General features: G+C 36.9%; 2 protein-coding genes across 2 annotated transcripts in view; both read left to right on the forward strand.

Moving 5' to 3' along the window:
* The first annotated feature begins 4,504 nt into the window (after window positions 1-4,504).
* LOC110024359 (probable transcriptional regulatory protein At2g25830) lies at window positions 4,505-5,183 on the forward strand. Its single transcript, XM_020724278.1, has 3 exons — window positions 4,505-4,715; window positions 4,800-4,927; window positions 5,118-5,183. Exons 1-3 carry the CDS (start codon window positions 4,613-4,615, stop codon window positions 5,181-5,183), a joined length of 297 nt encoding a protein of 98 aa, XP_020579937.1. The 5' UTR covers window positions 4,505-4,612.
* Window positions 5,184-5,946: 763 nt separating this feature from the next.
* Window positions 5,947-12,262, forward strand: part of LOC110024360 (probable transcriptional regulatory protein At2g25830) — a 7,503-nt gene continuing 1,187 nt past the window's right edge. The window contains exons 1-5 of the mRNA XM_020724280.1: window positions 5,947-6,019; window positions 6,944-7,073; window positions 9,891-10,056; window positions 10,623-10,900; window positions 11,841-11,961. Of these exons, the coding sequence (XP_020579939.1) occupies window positions 5,947-6,019; window positions 6,944-7,073; window positions 9,891-10,056; window positions 10,623-10,900; window positions 11,841-11,961 (768 nt within the window). The remainder of the gene's footprint in view (window positions 6,020-6,943; window positions 7,074-9,890; window positions 10,057-10,622; window positions 10,901-11,840; window positions 11,962-12,262) is intronic.

Here is a 12,262-nt window from a genome sequence, read left to right on the forward strand (position 1 = left end):
TTTGCTTAACGAGCCGAACACGAGCTGTTCACGAACAAAGAGTCCTTTTAACAACCCTAATAATGTAGCCATAAGACATAAGACAATAAGGGTTTGAGTAAGATTTAAAAATTATTATTTATATTAAAACATCATTTGAATCTAATTTAATAATTTTTATTCTATTTTCTTAATCAATATTTTAATTGATTATAAATCTTTGTAGCCTTGTAGTTAATTAGATTTTTTAAAATACTACTCAATGTATATATAAACTTGATGAGTAGTATTTCGAGCCAAAACGAGCCGAACACGAACAAACACATCTTAGTTCGTGTTCGGCTCGTTAACTTATCGAATGAAATCAACGAGCCGAATACGAGCTTCTTAACGAGCCGAACACGAGCTGTTCGCAAACAACGAGCCGTTTTGACAGCCCTATATGCATGTATAACAAAAAATTCTAATGTATTTACATATATGGAACCTAAACTTTTATATTTAAGTACATGTTCTTGCCATACTATCTTGGTCATTATACATAAAAAATGTGTCTGTGCTGATGTTGAAGCGATCTATGTTGCACATGTCGGACATGCTGTTATAATAAAAAAATACTAAAAATATAATTATATTATCAAAGTTTAACTGTATTGGTGATTAGAGGAAAAGAATGGTAGCGACCCAACAATAGTGAAGCTGGAGCGCCAAAGCCCTAGCGAGGCTCTCAATGGCGAGACTGCGAAGCCGAAGCAAATCAGAGGAAGGAGTAAGAAGTGAGGAAGGAAATCGTTGGGTAGACCTCGAACCTTAAAAGGCAAAACAGTAAAAAATAAAAGATTAATGTTAATAAATATTAAGTAATAACTAATAAGTAATGAGTAATAAATTAAAAAATGAGAGGTTTTTATTGTAAAGTTTAGGGTGTTTACATACAAACCATCCAATTATTATGTATTTATATATCTTACACCTAAAATTTGATTTTTACTTTTTTGCCACCCAAAGATCTTATATCAAATCTAAATATATAAATCAAATCAAATGATATATTTCTTTTTAATTTTTATACATACTAAGATGGCAAATATTTAAAAAATAAAAATTTGAAGTTAGAGATGTAAGTGCATAAGAATTGAGTGGTATGTTTGCAAATCATTCATAAATATTATATATTTTTTTTTAATTTAAATTTAAAAAATATTTTTTAAGATAATTTTTTATTCATTAATTTAAGACACACGTGTCTGAATTCAAGGCACTTATGTCCCCCATTTTTTTTAATATTATTTAATTCATGTCCGATACGTGTCTCAATTGTGTCAGAGCCGTGTTCATGTCTGACAAGGGTCCGACATTACATGGCTCCGTAAATAAGAGTGTCCGTGCAACATAGAAAGTGGTCTTATGAGGTCTTATGGTCTTGAAGAAAAGAGTACGACCAAGGATGACCTATTGATAAAAGGTTATGAAGCTTGCCTAGCAGACCAAGTGAAGTTGTCTGAGCCAAGCCAACAAGATCAAAGCCTATCAAACCATCAAGTGGACAAGAAGACACTCATATGGTCCAAACCTAAATTACTCAGCCAAAAATGAGACAGAGGCATCCTAACATACCTTGATGGGAAAGCCAATATGCGGTATGATCAAGTTCCTTAATATATCCAACCATCGTGGAGACATCCAAAGATCTCCTACCAATTATCAATAATTGACAACCATACTAGATCAACCAATTGACTTATGCCGAATAAGCTCTGTCGACCAAGCTCCATCGACCGACTTGATTATATCGACTCGAAGCCACTTAAGTTAAGTTAGCCAAGTGAAAGAGCAGTCAGACTACAAGCTTATACATGTAAAATACAAAAAAATATCGTAGTACAAACCCTATAGAGCAGGGGCAACAATGTAATATCATCATTTTACTGCCTTCCATATAAATACGAAGATCATTTGTGAATAAACACACAAAAACTAATATACATTAATGTTCACTCTTCTCAATGTATTCGTCTCTCTCTCTTCTTATTTACACTTTATTCTTTTGTTATGGTTCACAATAAATCAAGATTCAACCTAATAGATGTGATGAACGTGAAAAATTTCATAAACAAGAAAATGAGTAGCACATGAAAAAAACCCACAACATAGACTCTGATAATATGTAATGCATCATAGTGTTTGTAGCTCAACATATACAAAAGTTGAATGATCGGATGTTGGAGGTCATCTGAAATGTGCTAACCCGAGGAAGGGAGCAACACCCTCGAGATGAAGGGACGGTGCCCAACGTCAAAAGTCCCCCCAACAATGGAAAGAGAAGAAGAATTCATGTGCTTCAATTGTGTTGGGTTGGTCCCAATTAACTAGCAACGGTTTGGGTGTATTGAGGCTCTCTGACGACCCGAGAATATGTTCTCTCAACAAATCTTTAAGTTTGAGCCTCTATAGCTATTCGAGGTCCTGAAAATGGAGTTTTATAGGGATCAGACCGAACATACTAACCACTTAGCCTCATTTGAGTTGACTGCACACCTATTAAGAATCACTGACACACAAAAGTATTAACTATCTTCACCATTTTGTGGGAGTCGGCCCTCATGTGTTTCAAGGGATTATTGACTTGAGTAATCACATTATTCGTTGATTTCAAGCGAATTTTTGTGGTACAGTCTGTCGGCGCCCAAAAGCCTTATAAAAATTTGCAAGCCCTCATGCAGATCCACCAGAAATAGAGCGAGAGCGTTCACTTATTCATTACACGCTTTCAAAAGGAGAAGTTGGAAGTACAGGACCTGGAACTCGTGGTCACGCATGACGCCCTAGCTCAAACGTTGAAGGAAGAACATTAATGATACACGCTAGGCCTGTATTGGTCGAAGAGGCTAGTTGGGTTGTTGGAGTTGGTATGCAGCCACATATCGACCGAGAAATAAATATCCAACCCCACTTTATCCCGAGTAGAATCCTCCACCTATCAACTGGAAAAAAAGTGATGCCAAAAAAGAAGGATGGAGACCTAGACATAATTCGAGACATAATGCCCGTCTTCAACATGAAGATACTTGGTTGCCCCGAGACTCATAGAGCGACTGACATAGAGCAACGTCGAGGGAATTAGGCCAGATATCATGACTAGCTACCGACTCGATATGACAAATGCTCATTGTCTAACCAGAATTCACTCAAAACAACTTCTATGAGAGTTTCAATGATTGAGATAGTGAATGCCACACATAATAAAAATTGATTAAAAAAAGAACCACATATGAATGTCAGAAAGTATCTTTAGGATCTGACAAAGTATTTTGCCTACCATTGAGTCCACGGGCATGACACAGACGAGATATTCGAGGCCTGATCGAAGAGCTAATCAAGGCCAAAAAATTAAAGAAGTTTGTGGCACCAGAGCAATGACCCAACTGCAATAGAAGACTCTAGTGGAGGAAATATCAGTCAAGCCAATTTGAACCCATGGATTCTACATTGCAGAGATAGTTCCTGGCATCTTTAGAGCAGGTGGAGGCTTATCCCACTAAGTTAGTTTGAGTATTTGGTCGAGAAAACTATGTGTAGCCTCCTTTATGCCTAAACACAGCTCTCATCTACTTATAGCCTTCACCAATAAAGATTTGTCCCATATGGGTAACCCCCTGCAACAATGTTGTCACCATTACAACACTAATCGTCAACAACTGGATCAACGACACTCTTATCGATATTGACATCTCTGTAAACATTTTGTTCTAGTCAATGTTCAACAAAATGAGACTCAATAATGAACGACTGATATCAATCAATCAACTATATGAATTTTATATGAATTTTCTATTGAAATGAAGGAAACTTTGAGAACCATCGCCATACCGGTCATTTGGGGAGAAAACGACGATTAGTTCACTAATATGACGGTTATTTAGGTGGTCGACTCTCCATCCACCAAGAGAACTATATTTGGACATCCCCCACTCAACTCTTTCAAGACCATCACCTCAACCTACCACGTGGATGTGAATTTTCAATGTGATGGAGAGGTAATCACTCTTTACGGCGAACCAGCGCAATCTCACACCTATGACCTTTAGGCTATTAGAAGTGTCCAACATGGGACTTAAGACTGGTGAAATCACCTATCAGATCCTATCGATCCAAGGCGACACTGTTAATTTTTCTACTAAGTGAAACTTTTGATACATAATAGGATGAGGCATTGATTTATGCCCTCTAAAGCCACCAATATATTTTTGCTCGGTCTTTCACCGAGATTCCCTAGTTACCGATTACTGCCGCTTGACACCACTTGAATGTTAATCTCACGACCCAATCATCTTCATGGTGCTATGTATATAAACATGAAAGTTTAGGCGTGAGAAATGTAAATGCATGAGAATTGTAAGTTATTTATGTAAATTTCTCAAAATAAAGGGGCATTTACATACACAAGACACAAATGTTGTGTATTTACATCACATAAAGAAAAAAAACACTATTATTATTTTAAGCTTAAATTTATACATTGGCCAAGAGTTCGGGACTGATCCAATTCCAGAGTGTGCGTGATGGCCGTGCAGCCTTCGCAGATTCTTATTGGGGCATTTCCACATACACTATAAATTCGCAATAAAGAGCAATGGCTTCTGCAGCAAGAATTCTAGGATCAGTTTTCCAAAAAGCCTCTCCTTCACTCGGTATCTTCTCCTTAATCTCGCTTCAGAAACCCTATACTAAGCACAGTACGTCTACTGTTCCTGCACCAACTCTGTTGTTCTAATTAACCATCTCATCTGCTTACCACGGCACCATGTTTCTGATGCTAGGTTTTCTTCGAGGAATCTCGCCTTCTAGATTTTCGCCCACAGTAGGCGGAGCTCAGAGAAAGAGGAGGATATGGACAACTTCCCCTCTTTGTATGGGAAGGCGTTCTTGCAAGATCGCTGGGAGAAAGGTGCTGCTGTTTAGGTTTTTAGGTTTCGTATTTCGTCAAGCTCTATTTTATCTGATTTTAGTTGTATTTTAATAGCTTAATCCTCGGAGAGCTGCTTGTCCTCAAGAGTGTTGGGTTGTTTTAAGACATAAAAATCTGTTTTTGATGGGTTTGCACATTTTTATTGTGGTGAATGTACCTCAATTTGCAGGATGCTCAGAATTTGAAGAAGATGAAAAGAAACAGTAGAATTGGAAAAGAAATTGTCTCTGCGTAAGTCCACTGAAAAGAAAATCATAAGAAATGTTGAATTTGAATACTTGCAAACATTTTCAGATGATTTGTTAGAATATATGTTAAATTTTGCATGTTAACCGTCCCATAAGTGAATGATTTGTAATTCAATGCGGTGGTTTAGATTGATCACTTTGCATGAGTTTTCTTTTTCTTATTTAATTTAAACCGGGGGCATTTACATACACAGCACACAATTCTTATGTATTTGCTTATCACACACTTAGACTTTCATATTTACACATATATCACTCAAATCTTTAATGTCACATAAAAAATAACACAAATGTCATTTTTTCAAAGTGAAATACAACTTTTTCATGCATAGGTTTAGCACACTGTAGTGCTATGTATGGAAATATGAAACTTTAGGTGATACCAGAGTTAACCCAAATAACATTAAACAAACAAATATTATTAATGAAAAAACTAATAGACAATTTCAACCAACAAAAGTAAAGGGAAAAACAATATCCACAACACTCAACTAGGTTTTTATCCCACATGGGAGGTGGTTGGTTGGAGGTTTGGAAGGGTGAATGGCTGGGTCACAGCAAGGGTGCGATGGTGACAACAAAGGAAAGGTGGGAAACTGTTGGAAAAGCGAGAAGGTGGAATGTTATAGGTTGTGGCGGCAAGGAAGAGGGGCTGGGCAACAGTAAGGCGGCAAGGAAGAGGGGCTGGGCAACAGTAAGGCGGCAGGGGAATGGTTTTGGGCTGCTGGAGCATCAACAAAACAATTAAGAATGGTTGTTTGGAGCAGTGACAACAACAGGGAATGTGTGGGGTTCCAGGATAGCAAAGGGAGGGTTGTTCCAGGTATGCAAAAGCATGGAGGGTGGCTGAACAACGAGGAACTACAGGAATACCAACAGAAGGGCTGCTGTTGGGGTGGTCTGCAGCGAGTAGGAATGATTTGCAACAAAAAAGAGGGATATGGAGGAGTTGAAGAAGGATAAATCACCAACTCAAGAGCAAGATACGATCAGAGCACCACTCTACCCTTGGAAGCTAATCACCGACTTGAAACAAAATTCAGTTTAAGCACCACTCACCCTTGGATACAACCCTAGAAGGGGACCAAGGATGCTGACAACTTTCTTGAACAGAACCACGACAAAAATTGAAATAAAGTATGAAACCATCATACTTACAGCCATAAGGGGGTAACTAAGGAGTTGCCCCTAGTTGACCCCACTGTTGCAAAGTGATGGCAAACCCAAAGGAAGGGTTTGCTGACTCTCATGGATGGGAAAACCCCGAACTAGTTCTCTCTAGATAGCAGGCATAACGGTTGCTCCACTCCCACGACACACGCAGGATGCTCCGTATCAGTCTCATGTGGTTGTGACCGTTTCGACCTCATTCGTCAAAGCTTCTGTCAACACAAAGGTGAGACAACTGTAGTAACCTTGCGAGGTTTTAAGGATCTTTGGCTGGGGCCCCGAGGAACACCTCGATCTCAATTGTGACCACACTGTCCCTCAAAACACCTGAGGTGTATTCTCCACTTGCGAGCATACATCCATATAAGTCGAGCCTTCTATTGGTATACTATTGAACTAATCTAAGACTTTATGTTACGTATATTTTGTTGTATCCTTCCAAAGTAACCCAAGGTTAACTAAAGTGAGGACAAGTTAAACACCCCCTAACTGTGGCAGTCACAGTGGTAAGCTATCGAACATAATGTCCTAAAAATCTCTTTGTAATGGTTGCCCTGTGTTGAGACATGCTTTTTAGTCATTTTATCTTATGCCATCACCAAGACTGATCCTACCGGAGCTTCTCTGTTGGCAAGGGCATCTGTAATCTCAGGCTACGCAGAGTGTAGAATGACTATGTGCTTGCCAGCTTTGGTGAAGGAGTGGATGTTTTTGAACCTGTCATGCTTAGTCCTACGATCAAGCTGCCATCTCCTCAACAAAAAACTGACATACATACACCGGTACCACGCGCACCATAGCTGATCCTGTAGCTGGTTCCCAATTGAAAACTCCAACCCTGTTCTCCTTCTTCAACCACGTCAGTAAATACGACTGGGATTGTCTTTGAGTCGTGAAACTCAATTTGTCCACCATTTGCACAAACACCATGTTCTTGATGTTCCCTCCATCAATGATGAGACTACATACATTCCTTTCACATTGCAACATGTGTAGAATATATTGCGGCGAAGCCATTGCGGCCCCTCGTAGCCTCAATTTGGAGAATTTGTATAACCACAAACATCTCACTTGCATCCAGTCGAAGATGGTACTCCTCACCCCATTTTTCAGCTGTCTCTTATTCGTTTACTTCCTCCATTGCACACTGCTAGGTGAAGGACATAACTTGCCTTGTTGGGTAACTGGAAACAATGTGTTCAAAACCATGACATCTTAAACATTTTACGGCTGATACTGTATTTGGGTTGCTACTTTTTTCAAACTTCTTCTTACTTTGTGTAGCTCTATCATTTACCTTATCATATTTTTCAATTGCCTTAGGTATGCTCCTATTGACATCTACAACTAAACCCTAAACCCTCTCAACGATATGAAGCCACTTTATGAAGTTGTCCTGATTCATTTTACCCTCGAAATCTAGCCCGTTCATTTTCAATCCCGAGTTTCTAAATCCTCCAATAGGCACTTCATCTCTATATCCGTCAATAGACACTTCATCTCTCGGTTTCCTTTGATACTGTATTCAAAAGCATTGTGGCTTGTCTTCTTCTCCTTTGGAACCATCCCTACGGAAGGGATTCACGTGTTCTTCTCTCTCTTCACGTCAAATCTCACTACCACGCTGGACGGTGACATTTCTTTCTCATCAAAAATAAACTTTTGATCGTCATGCAACACTTGCCTCCTCGGTATTATGATTAGGGTGTATGGGTGTGATGCTAGGTGGAAAAGAATTTTTTTAATTTTATTTGAGCTTTTTATTTTTTTAAATTTTATTGCCATTGATTTGAAAAATCAGGGTTTGGAGTGGAGATTGGGCTGGATACTGGTGGATTTGGATAACCCTATGATAGGACTAGGGTTATGTTAGCTTTGATATCAAATGATACCGGAATTAACCCAAATAAGAATAAATGCAGACATATTATTGAAAAAACCAATAGACGGTTACAATTGTGGCAGCAAAGGGAAGGTGAGAAACTGCTTGAGCTACGAAAAGTTAGGTTATTCTGGGCGGCGGTGGCAAGGATGAGGGGCTAGACAACAGTAAGGCGGCACGGGAAATGGTTCTGGCAGCTGAAATAACAACAAAACAGCCGGGAATGGTGGCTGTTCAGTTCAACAATAGGGAGGGGGAATGGTGGCGACAGTGATAGGGAATGTGTGGACTTTGGGACAACAAGAGGAGGTTGTCTTGACGGTGCGACAACGTGGAGGATGGCTGAATAGCAAGGAATTGCATGAAGGAAAGCAAAAGGGCTGTTGTCCGTGCAACCTAGAACGAAGAGGAATGTGTGGAAATGAAGTGGGAGGGATGCAAAGGGTGAGAAGGTTAAATCACTAACTCAGGAGCAATATATAGCCGGAGCACCACTCGACACTTGGCAGTTAATCACCACCTTTGACCGAGAGGCAGTCAGAGCACCACTCACTGTTGAATACAACCTTAGAAGGGGAAATAAGGATGCCGATGGCTGTCCCGAACAAAAGCATAACAAAAACTGACCTAAAATATGAAACACTATACTTATAGCCCTAGGGTAACTAAGGAGTGGCCCTATTATTTCAAATAGGCGGCAAACGCAAAAGGAAGGGCTGGCTGAATTTCACGGATGGAAAAAAAACCCTGGACCGATTCGCTCTAGGTAACGGGTAGAGCGTTCACTCTGCTCCCGCGTCGCACTCGGGACGCCCCACATCATGATGTGTGAGATATGCAAGTACATAAGAATTCTCTGCTACATATGTAAACTTTCCTTTAAGCTATCCCATCTTAAAACCATCTTTTGATTTTCACTTAACGCATAATGAATTTACCATTTTTGTACGTTCTGACATTCATCTTATTACTTTAGGAGCTATTAGGTTTGCGGTGAAATTTTTTCCTATGATCATTCAGCAAGTTGAAAGCTTACCAATATATTTATCACTTTCAAACATAATTGTTATGTTAAAAGAACTTATTCTTTACTTCATGGCTAGCTTACAATGCCTTCATCTTCTGATATGTCAGTTGATTTGTAATTCTTCTTACTTTCATAGTCCCTAAAATTAAATTTATATCTTTTAAGTTACTTTGTACATCGAGTACTTTAGGCTATTAACATTTTTTTGGGGGGGGCAATTACATACACAAAACACAATTTTTTTATGTTTATACATATCACTCCTAAACTTTTATATTTTCACACGTAATCCTCAAATTTTTAACATCATATCAAAAATAGCACTATTACCACTTCTTAAAACTGAACTGAAATACACCTTTTCATGCATAGATTTAAAACACGGACAGTGCTATGTATGTAAATATGAAAGTTGAGGCGTGAAATATATAAATACATAAGAATTGCATGCTTACATATATAAATTTCTTTTTTTTTATTGTTGTTGAATGGTTATATTTTCTATATCTTATGTAATTTCTAGATAATATAGTTCTGAAAACAATAATTGCAGAAAAGCTTATCATGCAAATAATTTATTTATTTATTTATATAATCTTTTGTCATACCACGCAGGATAAAAAAGGGTGGTCCAAATCCATCTTCGAACACTTCCAACACTGTTCTTGCTGCTGTTTTAGAGAAAGCCAGAGAACTTGAAGTACCCAAAGAAATAGTTGAGAGGAACATAAAAAGGGCTTCTGAAAAGGGTCAGGAAGCATTTATTGAGAAATTTTATGAGGTGGATATCTAGATTTGGTTTGATTGTTTAACATGTTATATGGCAGTTCAAAATTTATGATAATTATATTTTGAGAACTTTACATACATACCACAATAGTTCTTATGGATTTATATATCTAACATTTAATGTTTGATATTTATATTTATAACATCTTGGTTCTATGAATCTGTGCATTAAAAGGAATATTTGGCTTTTAAAATGTTAGTAAAAGTGATATTTTTGATGCGATGTTAAAGATTTGAGTGTTATGAATATAAATATTAAGGGAATTTACATATGTAGCATACAATTCTTATGTATTTACATATCTCGTTCCAAAACTTCCATATTTACATGCGGAGCTCTTTGGTGCTTTAAGGGCTAGAAGTGTTAGTTTTGACGTGATATTAAAAATTTGAGTGCTATGTTCATAAATATGAAAGCTTATGTTTGAGATGTGCAAATACATAAGAATTTTGTGCTATGTATGTAAATGCCCCAAACATTAAAGCTTCGGTCTGAGTATGTAAATACATAAGAATTGTGTGGTATAAATGGTCCTTATATTTTAACTCTTTGTTCAGGTATATGGCTTTGGTGGTGTTGGCATGGTGGTTGAGGTTTTAACGGACAAAATAACACGTTCGGTGGCTGATGTTCGAGGTGTGGTAAAGGACAGTGGAGCGAAGCTCGCTGACCCAGGATCTATTCTATTCAAGTTTAGGCGAGTTCGAGTCGTTAACGTAAAGGTTAACGATAACGAAAAAGACCAGGTTCTTGCTATTGCTTTAGATGCAGGAGCTGAAGATGTCATCGAACCAAATTTTGATGAGGAAGATGATTCAGAATATAATTCAGACAGGTCCACAACAACTCAAACTATTCTTCCATCATGTTTACTTAGCTCTTAGGAAATCTTACATGCATATCACATAATTCTTATGTATTTACATATCTGACTCCCAAAGTTTGATGTCATTAATTTATGCATGAGAGGTTTATTTCACTTTTAAACAGATAGTGATGTGCTATGCGTGTAAATACGAATGTTTAGATGTTAGATAGGTAAATACATAAGAATTGTGTGATATGTAAATGCTCCTATATGTTATACTTTAACAGGACACAATTTTATTATTATCATAGCCTTATCCCAACTATATGGTGTTGGCTTAACAAATTATAATTTACATAAATAATCGTTTTATTTGTTAATTAGCATGAGTAAATTCATTTGATAAAACTATCAATGGTACTTTATTTCACATGTTTATTTAAAATCTTTGAAGATTTAGATACATAACACATAACACTCAATTCTTATGAATTTACATATCTCACACCTAAACTTCAATTTTTACATACATACCCTACCTATGCATGAAAAGGTGTATTTCACATTTTAAAAGTTAAAATGGTGGTATCTTTTATGTGATATTGAAGATTTGGGTGGTTTAAATGTGAAAACTTAAGTTTAGGTGTTAGATATGTGAATACATAGAAATTGGGATTTTGAGTGATATGGTATTTTTTTATATGATGTAAAAGATTTGCATGTATGTATATAAATATGAAAGTTTAGATGTTAGATATGTAAATATATAAGATTTGTGTGGTATGTATGTAAATTTCCCAAACAAAAAGTAAAAAACATGCAAAAAATACATCAAACAAACATGTTTACCAAAAGCAAAAAATAAAAATAAATTTGATCCTAAATATGCTCTTAATTACTTTGAAATTTTTCATTACATTTTTACCCTCTTCTGCAAACACTCTCACCCCTGTAATTATTTCTACAGCTATTACAAGATTGTCGTCTCTGCAGAAAACTATTCTGATATACTATCAAAGCTAAGAGATGCAGCAATAGCTTATGAACCAGATAACGGCTATGAGCTCTTGCCACTAAATCCCATTGAGGTATTTCATCATTTCCTGCAATATATGTTCTTTTCATTACATTGTTGATATAAATTAAGGAAGTATTTACATGCATACCCCACAGTTCTTTTGTTTTTACATATCCAACCACAACTAAACTTCCATATTTACAAACATAACATCCAAATTTTTAACATTACATAAAACATACCACCGTTGCTTACTTATTAAAAGTGAAATACACCTCTTTATGCATATGTTTATGACATCCAAGTGTTAAAAATGTAAATATAAAAGTTTAGATAAATAAATACATAAGAATTGTGTGTAAAGTTCCCTA

This window comes from Phalaenopsis equestris, unplaced genomic scaffold, assembly GCF_001263595.1.
Source record: "Phalaenopsis equestris unplaced genomic scaffold, ASM126359v1 Scaffold000255, whole genome shotgun sequence".
NCBI lineage: Eukaryota > Viridiplantae > Streptophyta > Magnoliopsida > Asparagales > Orchidaceae > Phalaenopsis > Phalaenopsis equestris.

Coding starts and splice junctions, on each gene's coding strand:
- LOC110024359 (XM_020724278.1), top strand. CDS start 4,613: ATGGCTTCTGCAGCAAGAATTCTAGGATCAGTTTTCCAAAAAGCCTCT. Junction 4,716..4,799: donor GAAACCCTATACTAAGCACA/GTACGTCTACTG, acceptor TTCTGATGCTAG/GTTTTCTTCGAGGAATCTCG. Junction 4,928..5,117: donor GCAAGATCGCTGGGAGAAAG/GTGCTGCTGTTT, acceptor CTCAATTTGCAG/GATGCTCAGAATTTGAAGAA.